The sequence below is a fragment of the Coenobita brevimanus genome, chromosome 82 (genome assembly GCF_032717465.1).
Source record: "Coenobita brevimanus isolate Jiangsu-jjx chromosome 82, ASM3271746v2, whole genome shotgun sequence".
NCBI lineage: Eukaryota > Metazoa > Arthropoda > Malacostraca > Decapoda > Coenobitidae > Coenobita > Coenobita brevimanus.
In genome coordinates this window covers 17,233,877-17,248,225 of record NC_137035.1, presented here as the reverse complement: position 1 = coordinate 17,248,225, position 14,349 = coordinate 17,233,877, and the positions used below count along the sequence as shown (strand labels likewise).

General features: G+C 41.0%; 1 protein-coding gene across 1 annotated transcript in view; it reads left to right on the top strand.

The window, feature by feature from the left end:
- The window catches only part of LOC145409684 (peroxisomal acyl-coenzyme A oxidase 1-like), a 148,753-nt gene that overhangs the window by 115,632 nt on the left and 18,772 nt on the right, over positions 1 to 14,349 (top strand). Inside the window, exon 9 of the mRNA XM_080280037.1 lies at positions 13,511 to 13,650. Coding sequence (XP_080136163.1) covers positions 13,511 to 13,650 — 140 coding nt within the window. The remainder of the gene's footprint in view (positions 1 to 13,510; positions 13,651 to 14,349) is intronic.

Here is a 14,349-nt window from a genome sequence, read left to right as displayed (position 1 = left end):
CACTCAGTACCTTATATGTTTCGGTGAACACTATCATCATTACTCATATCATTACAAATGTGTTTGGAGAGAGTACTGTATACTGTTTGATACTGTACAATACTGTAATGAATACAGTACTATACATGAATATGAAAAATAAAGAAATTAGTGAACATACTGTATATAAATGTAATGGTACAGTAGGCCTACAAGTTCACATGCACTTACCTAAACTTATAGTACTGTAGGTTCCTTATTTACATATGTACATTATGTACAATATGTACATATGTACAATAGTCAACATCTTATGTGTACGCTTCTTGCTAACACCAGTTAACTTTCCACACGTGGAGGCCATTTTCAAAGCACGCAGAAGATGTTTATACTGTTCACAACACACGGCTGGTCCACTCAGGTGTTACAAAGCTCCTGTCTGATGTTACGGTGCTTACAGCACACTCGAATAGTAATTTCAGAGGTATTTCGGTACGAAGTTCACAAAGCACACAGAAGAATCAAGAGAAGTCGGCAGCAGCACGGCAACAACTCGGAAGAATGGAGGAAGAATGGTGAAACAGATTCTCTTTCCCATACTAGACTCACTACAGTACATGTTTGTCCTCTCTTTATGCTATAGGAGAAAGAGCTAGCCTCTGAGCTTCATGGCAGTGGTAGACTCGTTCCATCACTTTCACTATCTCACTCACTAAGGCGGGTAAAGGCGGGTAGCTAGCTGGCAAGCCTCATGGAGAATTTCAAGACTGACGAAAAAAATCGGAGAATCTGCCGAACGATTGGAGATTTTCGTAAATGGGACTATTTCTCAAAACTGCCGAAATGTCAGATTTGCCGGGGCATTGGATGCCGAAATTTTGGACTTTTACTGTACAAACAAAAAAACAAGATGGCTGCATAAAGAAACTTTCTTTCTGCCAGCAATAAATTAAAATATTATCATGAAGAAAAGGTATATAATACAAAAAAGTCTGCAGCAAAACCTGACATATTCCAGACACACAGGTCTTGTGGACTTTCATTGATGCTACCTTAACTTCATCTAATTTTACACCACCAGAGTAAGAGAATATTGATATACTGTATTTCATTTGTGGTGGTTTTCACACTTAAAAGCTGACTGCCTTCCTCGCAGAATAAAGAAACAAGAGATGACAATGTAAACCCCCCCTTTTTTTTTATGCAAGAAAGAATGAACCAAAGGCCACGAGCCCACAAACCGTTCCTTCCAAGAAAAAACAATACAAAAGAGAGCCAAATAAAGGATCCATTCATTTCGAGATGCCTGGACACACTGCATTTGAAAGACTGGAGATCATAGGAAATAGGAAATACAGACAGAGGGAGACAGTTTCAGAGTTGACCTGTTGAATAAATGAAGGACTGGGAGTAACGGTTAACTCTTGCATTAGAGAGTTGGACAGAAAAGGGATGAGAATTTGCTGCTAAATGGGTGCTATGCACTCGTCATAGAGGTGGAGGGATGCAAGCAGACAGTTCAGAGGAGCAGTGACCATTGAAGTAGCAATAGAATAGAGATAAAGATGCAACAGTGCGGCGATGAGACAGAGGTTGAAGGGAGCCAGTTAGTGGAGGAGAGCTGATGAGATGAAAAGCCTTTGACTCCACACTATTGAGAAGGGCTGTATGTGGGGAGCCTTCCCACATGAGAGTTGTACTCTACACAGGGTCGAATAAAACCCGTGTATATAGTCAACAACTGTGCAGGGGTAAGGAAGGTACGGAGTCGGTTTAGCATACCTATTCTCTTGGAAGCAGATTTTACAAGAGATGCAATATGATTTTTCCAAGATAAGTCCCGAGTGAATGAAACCCAAAGCATGTTCAAGGATGATGTAGGACTGAGCTGGATATTATTAAACTTTACAGGGTACTCCTGTGGAAGATTGTGTCAGGTTGATAGGTGTAAAAACTGAGTTTTTGATGCATTAAAAACAACAAGATTATTTTTACCCCGGTCAGAGATCCAAGCGAAGTCAGATATTAGGTGTGCTGTAGCCTCATCCCTTGTCTGTTGAAGTAACTGCTGAGATGGATGTTGTGGGAACCGAATGGAAAGGTAAAGGGTGGAATCATCAGCGTACGAGTGGATAGGGTTAGATGTACAGCTTAGAAGGTCACTGATGAATAAAAGGAAGAGAGTTGGTGATAGGACAGAGCCCTGAGGAACACCACTGTTGATAGATCTAGAAGAAGAACGATGGCCGTCTACAACAGCAGCTACAGAATGACCAGAAAGGAAGCTGTTGATGAAGGCACAGATAGAACAGAAACCGTAAAAGGGCAGTTTGGAAATTAAAGATTTATGCCAGACTCGATCGAAAGCCTTTGAGATGTCACGTGTGATGGCAAAGCTTTCACCAAAGTCCCAAAAGAAGGATGACCAGGAGTCAGAAAGGTAGGCGAGAAGATCGCCAGTGGAGCGTCCCTGACGGAACCCATACTGATGATCAGAAAGAAGGTTGTGATAGGAAATATGCTTTAAAATTTTCTATTAAGAGTCAACTTGAAAACTTTGAGACACAGGATGTTAAAGCAATTAGGCAATAGTTAGAGGGTTGGGAATGGTCACTCTTCTTTGGGACTAGCTGAATGAGAGCAAACTTCCAGCAAGAAGGAAAGGTACAAGTTGACAGACAGTTCTTGAGGACAACAGGAGGCAATCCATCAAGCCCATATGCCTTGTTAGTATTGAGGCCTGTGATGGAAGAAAATACATCATATGAAGAAATTTTAATGTCAGCCATGAGGAAGTCAGAGGGGGGAAGTGATGGAGGAACAGCACCGGAACTGTCTAAGGTGGAATTGGAGGAGAAAGTCTGAGCGAAGAGATCTGTTTTATCAGCAGAAGAAATAACTACACAGCCATCAGAATACAAACGAGGAGGGAAGGATGATGAGATAAAATTGTTAGAAAGGTTTTTGGCAAAGTGTTTGTGTTGAACCAGCATGGCAGCTATCAAGATAACGTGACATCATCAGTTTGGCTCTCTCTTCTGCTATTCTCAGTTGTGAACCAGACGAGCCTTCTCTCACATTTCTCCTAACTAACTTTGTAAGCCAGCATTGTTATGAACATGTTTTTGCTGTGAATATGAAATTAACAGAATTAGCCATTCCTAACCATTAGTCTCTCCTCCTTAGGACTCAACATTCTTCATAACATTTTAGGTTCTTTTAGTTAATTTCATCCATAAATACCATATCACCACTTCATTATATTCTGAATGACTACCACAGTTAAATTAAACCATGGATTGTGAGCCACAGCTCAAGATGGGTAGCGTTCCGTTGCAAGCCACAACTCAGTCCGTGCTGCCTACTCCACCCCTACGCAAACTTACGCATGGCACTATGCAAAGACGGAGTGAGAAAGATTTTTTCCTTTTCACCAGATGATGCCCTGGATGTTTATACTCAGAGGAAAAAAAAAAAAAATTGCTTTCGTTTTTTCACTACTCCCCTACGTAAATTTATGCATGGCCTTACAAAGACAGAGAGAGATTTTTTTTTACCAGATGATGCCCTGGATGTTTATCTTTAAGTTTATGATAAACAAAAGCTAAAGAAAAAAACTTTTTCCCTTCATTTTTGTACACCACAGGGTGGGATAAAAATAGGTAATTCCACAATCCACGGGTTAAAAGCTTATTTCCATCACTAGAATGGAGAATGAAAGACTGACTAAGAGGGTGTATGTAGGTGAGGTGGAGGGAGGGAGAGGGAGGGGTAGACTGAGGATGAGGTGGAGGGATGGAGTTGAGAGGTATATGAGGGGGGGGGTTTGAGTTGGGGGGAGGGTAGTCAAATGGTGGGTGACAGAGCAACTTGGAGGCATTTTGTCTGCTGCCACCCTTTGCGGGATTAGGGCGTCGGGCTATAGATAGATAGATAGATACATTATCTATTAAGGCTTTTTATAAGTGAATGTTGAGCATATAAAGTGTTATTACCTTTTGAGTTGTTTTCACATGGAAGTCGGTCAATGCGAGGCACGCCATTAACGCTGTAACCGATATGTAGCTACCCAGTGATGCTCTGGCTGCCTGTATCATTAAGTACATTTTCTCTCACCCATTTGGTCACAATGGTGTACTACCAGCTCTTTGAGGGGATTTAATGCAATGAGACATTTTTACTATACTAAAAACAAAAACAATAAAACAGGATTAGGTAGAACTGTTAACCCCTAAACCGCGGGGTTGTTTTTGCATGACTTGCGTGTCTCAGGGGCATATTCGAGCTCCGACAGACTCTCTAAAAATATTTGCCAAAAATCAGTTATTAGTCCTAGAATATTAAAATTATACATGCATATGACACATACCTTCAGCTTTCTCCTGGGATGTTTGTTGAGCCTTCGTCGAGTACCGTAGGACTTGTGGAGACCTCTGAAGTTGGGTAACAGTCTCCACTTTACACTTCCCGACAACCTGTAATATGATTACCACAGCCTGATATTATCACTAGAAACACTATTCTATGATTCTCAAATAGTTTGGAATCCATACTCAAAAAAAAAAAAAAAAAAAAAAAAAAACAACAACTGTGAAAGCAATGAAAATTACGAGCACATATGACCTTCCCACTTGCGATCGTTCGCCGCAGGTGTTCTGTCATTTATTATTCATAAAAACACTCACACTTTTATATTTCTATTACTATATAACACTTATGTATATCTACAGTCTTTATCCATACGTTTCCTTCAGTAATAGCAGTTTATTGTCACTGTAGGCATTCAATTTCTCTTTCAGTAAAATACGTAGCATTCACTTTCTTGTCCTGTATACTAGTGTAACGGTAAGAATTTACTTCTTACCGTTATTGTTCAATCCCACCGGTTGACACCAGTGTAACGACGGGTTTTGAGATCTTTCCCCGTTTGTTATTGTTCCATCAGTGTAATGTTAGGATTTATAATCTTACCGGTTGCTGGTACTTGGTCAACTTACCCTTTGATAATCCAGATGGTACTCGACTTAGTCTCCCCTCCTTGGTTAATAGAAAATACACTTCAATAAAACAAAAGGGGGAGGGGGTGGTGTTTTGACTTGGTATGGTAGATGATAATTGTTTAAGATGGTTTTTGGTAGCATTTGTAGTTTTTTTTGGCCAAGTTGAGATTAAGTCAGTACCACGTGTGGTCGTCGTTCCCTATGCGAAGGAATCTTGAATTGGAAGGGGAGTGAGATATGCATGAGAGGACATAATTCCCTTGATTGGGTATAACACAAAAAAAAATGGCATATACTTTACTTTAATAATTCTATATTGGTTTTCAAAAGACATTTTTAATTACATGACCTTTAGTCATATGAAAGAGGGTCGTACATTAAAACCATGGTTTGGGTGATCATTCCTACAACATTGTCACCAGGCGAAACAATTTGGTACCTACAAGCGATTTCGGAGGTCATCGTACCTTACTTTTTTTTTGTCAGTTTTTCTTGGGCTCGACAATAGCCTCAAGACAGGTACATTTTTACGAGCTTGGGTTGTCTTCTCGGGCTGGCATAGCCTCGAACCAATAAAAATAATTACTCGTGTTCTATTTCGTCCGTATAGTATACTCTCATCATGCAATTCTCTATAAGTCACAAACACTATCAATTCATAATTATTAATAGTTCATAATCATCATTACTACATAATCACCAAAAATGCATAATCACTCAGGCTTGTGTAGCCTCGAGGAACAACTCGAAATCGCAGAATCACCAAGAATACATAATCACTCGGGCTTGTTTAGCCTCGAGGAACAACTCAAAAATCACATTATTGCTCACAACCACTAAGTTCCCTTCCACGCTCCTAATTTTCTAACATATTAATATAAGAGAAAGAAAACGGTTAATGGATTTGAATTTCGCCTTTCCGTTACAAGATCACATCACATTTCAAATTTCTATTCCTTATCTACAAAAACAGAAGTTCACTTGATAGATCAATGATACCATTTCAACTACATTTGGTTTATACAATAATTCATGGGTAGTGTAAGTGTGTATGTAGACGAGTCTATGGACAATACCACAGGAAGGCCTCGTGCTCACTCTGACGTCGCCGGTGTCTGGGGACTGAACCAACGTCCATTACACACGATGTCTGAGCAGCGAATCTGCGTTAAGCTTTTAACAATATTACTTCATATGGTTCACGCCAAGTAAGGATTAAACAAGAAAAAGGGGGGGGGAAAGGAGGAATGTGGACAGCTCACCTGAACCAACGTCCATTACACACGATGCGTGAGCAGCAAGTGCAGCCTCCCGGGTATGCCAGAGATGCCACTGCTAGGTCAAATGAGGTGGTGTTTTTGAAATATGGTGGGTTTCAATTCTCTTCACAATTTATTTAGCAGTGTACACATGACGCCAGGACTTTTGATTGGATTGGGGAAAATTTGAGATTCAGTCCTTACTTAATTTAAATACTGAATTTACCACTATCCCGCTTTGAATTTGGGGCAGCTTATGCCATCTAGTGATGGCTAAGGCAAGCGGGACTATTAAATCCTCACAAATGACATTATTTAGGTCTTTTTGACTGTTAATCTTACATATTTGGGTTCTAGCAGCTTCATTAATAAACATTTCATAACTAGGTTACGGAAAGAATTGTATACCCTTCATTACTCTGTTTAAGGTTTAAACTTGGCGCCCAACAACGACGCACAACAAGGAGAAAGACTGCTCGCATATGTTATTCATTACTCGACCAGACGGAGGAATTCCCATAGCTCAACATCCACAACTACATCACCCAATGCATAGATACAGAGATGCATACATATAAAAATAAAGTTAACCCTACATCAATCATTAACATATGAATTACTACTTAGGACAGGAATTTATAGACTGGTATTCAGGTTACACACTATCTAACTTAGAAATTACAGTACTTCTAAACACATACATGAATACTAAATTTGTGGCACTACACTAGCGTTGAGAGTGAATCTGTCACTTTCACATTCATAACTCATAGTATTCATACATGCTAGAGTGAAACTTTCACTTTCATTACTCCAAGTATATATACTCGTTTTCTTATATTACTACTCATTTACATTTCTATGTATATTATCTATTTTATTTACATTTCTGTTTTATTTACACTGTTATGCACTGTCATTTGCAGTAACTTATAAAACTATTTTCCACTGTTCACTTATATTTACATTCATTGCTTTCACTTGCTGTTTACACATTATTTACACATCATTTACATTTCCACTTGCACTGTTTTACTCACCAGAAAGATCGTAGTCACCGTCTATCATTTTCATTGACAAATTAGCCAGTTGACGTTCCACAGCAGTCACTTAGCCCTTTACTCCTTTCCACACGAGGTTTAGTAAGGGGTAGAGGTCACAGGGCCTTTTGCATGGAGCTAAAAAGCGGCAGAATTGGACAGGCGCGAATCCGATGTGCTTTCACCTTGAAAGACGACAGAAAACTGAATACAGTGTGGTGGCCTGCCTAGGGGCAGTGCAATGCTGCCAATGCCAGCTTGGTGACAGCTGCTAATATATACGCAATGAAATGATCGGCAGGAAATCTAGACATTACATAATAAATTAGGTATAGTCTGACAAATCTAAACGTAGGGTTTTGGTGGAGTCAGCCCCTCCCTGCACTGTTGCCACGTTTCCGAGCTGACCTCTCCATCAGCGATGACCTTGACACTGTTTCCCTCTTGTGATCTCCGTTTTTCTAATACCCCCTATACCCCTGCCACCAACACCCCCTATACCCCTACCCCCAACAACACCCCCATCAACAACACCCGCTATACCTCCACCACCAACACCTCCTATAAATATAGACCCCCACCATCAACACCTGTATAATAATTAGCCGCTGATAATTGCTATGCTATTTTATTGAGAGCATACCGTAACTGCTTGACTCTCTCTCTCTCTCTCTCCTCCTCCCAGGTGCATTGGGAAACATTCTACCCTATTGTTCAAACTCCCTAATCTTACAATCCCATCTGTCTTAATCCTTCCCACTGCCTTCATTCCTAAATCCCTTAATTGATCTATTTTTAACCTAAGTGTCCCCACACCTTTTAAACCATTTACCTCTCTGTCATTATTCTCCACCATATGTATCAACTTGTATTATATTGTGTATAGAACTTTCATACTGTATGCTGTAGTACTGTATAATGTATAAGAATACCCACTGTTTAGTGGAAATAAAGTTATATTATTATTATTATTATTATTTCTCTCTCTCTCTCTCTCTCTCTCTCTCTCGCTAGATTTTGTTATGTCATCCATGGTTTTTTGCTTCCATTTTTATGTATGGATTATAATTTTGACTTTATTTCCGCACCACCCTTGAGGTAAAAGTCACGGCGCGTTTTTTTTTATAGAGGTTTCCCCAATAGGCCTAAATCCTGTAGGGGGTTGGTGACCTCCCATAGCGTACACACAAACACGTGTCGCGTGAGTGCTGCCACCCCAGAGCTGTTTGATATATTTATTTTAATTATGAAAGGATCGCCTCTTCCCACTTTTATCCCTTCAAATTTTCTTGCAATTATACTTGCTAAATTAATTAGCAATGTTAGAAGTGTTGGGGAAGTAAATAATAATTAGAATATTTTTAGAGCAACACTGCCAAATTTTTATGCCATGTTTCTCTATTATCGTATAATATAGTATGCAGAATAGTTTTATTCTTCCTTGATACATGTCAGCACTTTCATTACAGTTATATTAGTATGAGTTATGTTTATGTATCATTCCTACTACACAAACCACAGGCGTTATACATCGTAGGGTTAGGAAACATGGCAATAGTGTAGGCAGAAGCAGACTCCACCAAAACCCTATGTTTAGATTTGTCAGACTATAGTTCCAGGTGAATGTACTTATCACTTAGGCTTCTCCCTTCCTTTCATATATATTTTTTTATTACGAGAATAGATTATACGACATATTTCAAGGGGAAATAAACAGCGAAAATTAGCGTACGAGTGCATGTGAGGTGTTGTCAGGTGATAATTAGCCAATTCCAGGTGTATGGCACTATCACTTACCTTATTTCTTTTTTGTATATATTGGTATAAGAATAGGGCACAGGGCTTATTTCAATGGATGAAATCAGTGGAAAATTTCAGGGAAGATTTACTTAGCGTAGCACGGCCGGGCAGGCGAGAGGAGAGGGTAATTGAGGGGAGGTAGAGAGGGGAGTCAAGAACGGGGAGAAATGGCTAAATTGTCAACAGTGGATGGGAGTACAGATGAGATTAGGAGTGCTGACTAGTGTTGGACATTGGCAGTACTGATAGATGATACACACCACCACTTGAAAGCCCGGGTGAATTCAAAATAACACAGAAGCACAAAAGTGACGCCCCGCGGTATGATCCCTTGCTCCCAAGTGTCACGAAAGTGACGCCCCGCGGTTAAGGGGTCAAGAAAAAGAAAAGAAAAGGAAAGAATCATGATGTTCCCATGCAGAAGTTGTGTGACACACATGGTAATGATTCATCAACTGTTTATGATAATTATAATGAAGCATCCATCCATCCATCCATTATTCAATCCTATGTTGCCCCGTGAGGAGCGTAGCAGCCCAGGGCTAGGCAAGTTGGTCCTGACGTTTAAGATGAGAGTGACCAGCCTCACTCATCCGAGTGGCATTATTTGAGCAATAAACCTGAACCACCCCTTGGATACAAGCCTACACATGCTTAATCCGACTGGAAAGCCTTAATTATCCACTATACCACTAGCCATCAGGTGCCATAATTTGGTTTATGATTACCACCCAGCATAGTAAATGGTTTCCTGGTGCACAGGAAACCATTTAGCATGTCAGTTAGTGTAAAGTCGCCCATAGGCAGTGGGAAAAGGAAAGAATGAAGGAAAAAAAAGACAGAAGAGGGATTGTAAAGAAACCCATAGGCAGAAGGCAGAGGAAAGAATGAAGGCAAAAAAAAATATTAAAACTCTATGAGAAAGTGATTGGAAGAAACAAATGAGCATTAGTAAAGCTAAATGGTAAGAGTATTGAGCATGACTGAGTGATGATGGAATGGTTTTGACAGTGTTGAAGTGATGGAGTGGGCTTGTCGGACAGCGTAATAATGAACCAGGCACAGTTATTCCATAGGAAACTTAATTTTGAACATTAATGTGACTACACTGAAGGATAATTAGTCAGACATGTATTGCGGAATTACTATACGTGACCTCCAATGTCACTGTTGAATTATTGCATGTGACAAGTATATGACCTCCATTAGATTGGCAAAACAGTTCATCCAGCATGGTTGTGGAACCAAGGATGCTGGAAAATCGGTGTTGTACCTGTGTATACAGGTCAATTCTCAATAGAAAAATTTTAAGGCATCTTTCCTATCACAACCTTCTTTCCGATCGTCAGTATGGGTTCCGTCAGGGACCCTCCACTGGCGATCTTCTCACCTACCTTCCAGACTCCTGGTCATCCTCCTTTCGGGACTTTGGTGAAAACTTTGCCATTGCACTTGACATCTCAAAGGCTTTCGATCGAGTCTGGCATAAATCTTTAATTTCCAAACTGCCCTCCTACGGTTTCTATCCTTCTATCTGTGCCTTCATCGCTAGCTTCCTTTCTGGTCGTTCTATAGCCGCTGTTGTAGACGGCCATCGTTCTTCTCCTAGATCTATCAACAGTGGTTTTCCTCAGGGCTCTGTCCTATCACCAACTCTCTTCCTTTTATTCATCAATGATCTTCTCCCAGCCATTCCCCAGCCACTTATAATGCGAGTATAAGTGGCTGGGGAATGGCTGGGAGAAGGAGGGAGGTGAGAAGACAGGTAGAAATCAGTAGGATAGAGGTTGTGGAAGCAATGAAGAAAGTTAAATCGGGGAAAGCCCCAGGAATTGATGGAGTGTGTGGTGAGATGCTGAAGCATGGGGGAGAGATAGTAGTAGAATGGATGTGGAAGATGTGCAGATTGGCCTGGGAGGAAGGTAGAGTCCCGGAGGATTGGAAGTCAGGTATAATTATTCCCTTGTACAAAGGAAAAGGGGAAAAAGAAGTGTGTGGTAATCATAGGGGCATTTGTCTTCTTAGTATAATAGGAAAAGTGTATGGTAGGATACTTATAGACAGAGTTAGAGAAAGAACAGAGAAATTAGTTGGAGAAGAACAGGGAGGCTTTAGGAAGGGAAGAGGTTGTGTAGATCAGATATTCATTCTTAGATCTTTAGTGGAAAAGTTTCTAGAGAAGGGAAAGAAGTTGTATGCGGCTTTCATGGATTTGGAGAAAGCATATGACAGGGTGGATAGACAAGGATTGTGGAAAGTGTTAAGAATATATGGAGTAGATGGGAAGTTGTTGAATGCTGTGAAGAGTATGTATGATGGTGCTAAGGCTGCAGTGCGTGTGGATGGTGAACTAAGTGAATTTTTCTCTTTGAAAGTTGGGTTGAAACAGGGATGTGTCATGTCTCCATGGTTGTTCAATCTGTACATGGATGGGGTAATAAAAGAGGTACAAGGTAGGGTAGTGGATGTTGGAGTGGCCCTGGTGAGAGAGGATAGTGTTTGGAAACTCCCTGTACTGTTGTTTGCAGATGATACTGTGTTGTTGAGTGAAGATGAAGGGGAGCTGCAAGGCTTGGTGGATGAGTTTGAGAGAGTGTGTAAGAAACGGAACCTAAAGGTGAATGTAGGGAAGAGTAAAGTGATGGTCTTTGAGAGAGGTGAAGTCAGTGAATGTATAGCGAGGTTGGATGGTGAGGAATTGGAAAATGTGAGTACGTTTAAGTATTTGGGTAGTGTGATGAGTAAGGATGGAGGTTTGGAGGGTGAAGTGCTTGAAAGGGTACAGCAGGGAAGAAAGGTTGCTGGTTCCTTGAAAGCAGTGATAAGAAACAGGGAAGTGAGCATGGAAGTAAAAAAGTTACTACATGACAGTATTGTGATACCAACTCTAACGTACGGAAGTGAAGCTTGGACGTTGTTGGAAGGACACAAGTCAAGAGTGAGAGCAGTGGAAATGAGTTATTTAAGAGGAGCTTGTGGAGTCACGTGGAGAGACAGGCTGACGAATGAGGATATAAAGGAGCGTTGTGGTGTTGATGTGGATGTGATAGGAAGCGTTGTGAGGAACACACTGAGGTGGTTTGGCCATGTGGAGAGGATGGAGGGTGAAAGACTGACGAAGAGAGTGTATGTGAGTGAGGTGGAGGGTGGAAGAGGGAGGGGGAGACCGAGGATGAGATGGAGGGATGGGGTGGAGAGGTATATGAGAGAGGGGGGTGTGAGTTGGGAGCAGGGTAGTGAAATGGCGGGGGACAGGGCGACTTGGAGGCGATTTGTTTGTGGCCACCCCAAACGGGATTGAGGCGTCTGGCAATAGATAGATAGATAGAGATCTTCTAAACTGTACATCTAACCCTATCCACTCATACGCTGATGACTCCACCCTTCACCTTTCCATTCAGTTCCCGCAACGCCCATCTCAACAGTTACTTCAACAAACAAAGGATGAGGCAATGGCACACCTAATGTCTGACTTGGCTCGTATCTCTGACTGGGGTAAAAATAATATGGTTGTTTTTAATGCATCTAAGACTCAGTTCTTACACCTATCAACTCGACAAAATCTGCCACAGGTATACCCACTAATGTTTAATAATATTCAGCTTAATCCTGCATCATCCTTGAACATGCTTGGGGTTTCGTTTACTCGGGACTTATCTTGGAAAGATCATATTACATCTCTTGTAAAATCTGCTTCCAAGAGATTGGGTGTGCTAAGCCGACTCCACTCTTTCTTTACCTCTGCACAATTGTTGACTCTATACAGGGGTTTTATCTGCCCCTGTGTGGAGTATAACTCTCATGTGTGGGGAGGCTCCCCACATACAGCTCTTCTCAATAGGGTGGAGTCAAAGGCTTTTCGTCTCATTAACTCTCCTCCTCTTACTGACTCCCTTCAACCTCTGTCTCTTCGCCGCACTGTTGCATCTTTATCTCTTTTCTATCGCTACTTTAATGGTCACTGCTCCTCTGAACTGTCTGCTTGCATTCCTCCACCTCTACGACGGGCGCGTAGCACCCGTCTGGCAGCAAACTCTCATTCCTTTTCTGTCCAACTCTCTAATGCAAGAGTTAACCGTTACTCCCAGTCTTTCATTTATGCAACAGGTCAGCTCTGGAACTGTCTCCCTCTGTCTGTATTTCCTGCTGCCTATGATCTCCAGTCTTTCAAACGCAGTGTGTCCAGGCATCTCAAAATGATCGGATCTTGAATTTGGCTCTCTATTGTGTTTTGTTTTTCTCTTGGAGGGAACTGTTACTGCGGGCTCATGGCCTTTGGTTCCTTCTTTCTCGCATTAAAAAAAAAAAAAAAAAGATACATCTTACATGCTTCATTCTGTTATGATATATACATTCATAAGTTATTTTACATTGTAGGTTGTTAAACGTAATGTTTTAATAATATTTGCTTCTCTTATTTTGTGATGTGCAGAGATAGTGAGTGCACTGGGCAGGGGTGCACAGTGGCTTGTGAGTCGGGTCGCAGGCCAACTGCAGCAGCTGGAGGCAACAGGACACCAGCCACATGATGCTTGGAATTCATGCTCCATACACTTGGTTCAGTGTGCTGAGGTTAGGCTAGCTAAACTCTATATCTGATGTAGAGGCAGCCCTCATGTAAAACCTATGATGTCTGCAAGCAAAATGCTACTTTAAGCAAAACAATTTTTATCCTATTCAACCCAGACACATCTTTTTAATTACGTCTTACTGTCCCCTGATGCTTTTACTTTTATTCACCTTATGATAGATGTTTTGAACTAAAGGTGCTTGATACAGCCTTAGACCCTTAGAACACGAGACTTCTTTTGTAATGAGGACAATATGTTGATTCAAGTGGACAAGTGAAACCTGCTTTTGGTTCATGAATAAGAGTTTAAGAGCACAACAAACACATTTCTGATCCCCAGAAACTTTATTATAAATCATGGGCAGCTGCTGGTGGAAAACAGATAATTATTTATCAGGAGATTTGTGATGAAAAAAAAATCAGCATCTTTAAATTGCAGATTACGTTTTTTTTCTTTTAACCCACCGTGTGCCAGTGCTGTTTTAAAACGGTCTGACATAATTTCGCAGCCAGTGCCAGTGCCATTTTAAAATGGTTTAAAATAAAAAACTTCACTGTGACCACATTTTTCAAGATTCGCAGGTAAAAATTGGCAGTCATGTAAGGTAACTGTTCCTCTACCATCCCCCAGGCTGTCAAGGCCATACACTTACTCGCTCCCACCCTCACGCTCGCTCTGCCTCACTCTGCCTGTGTGCCTC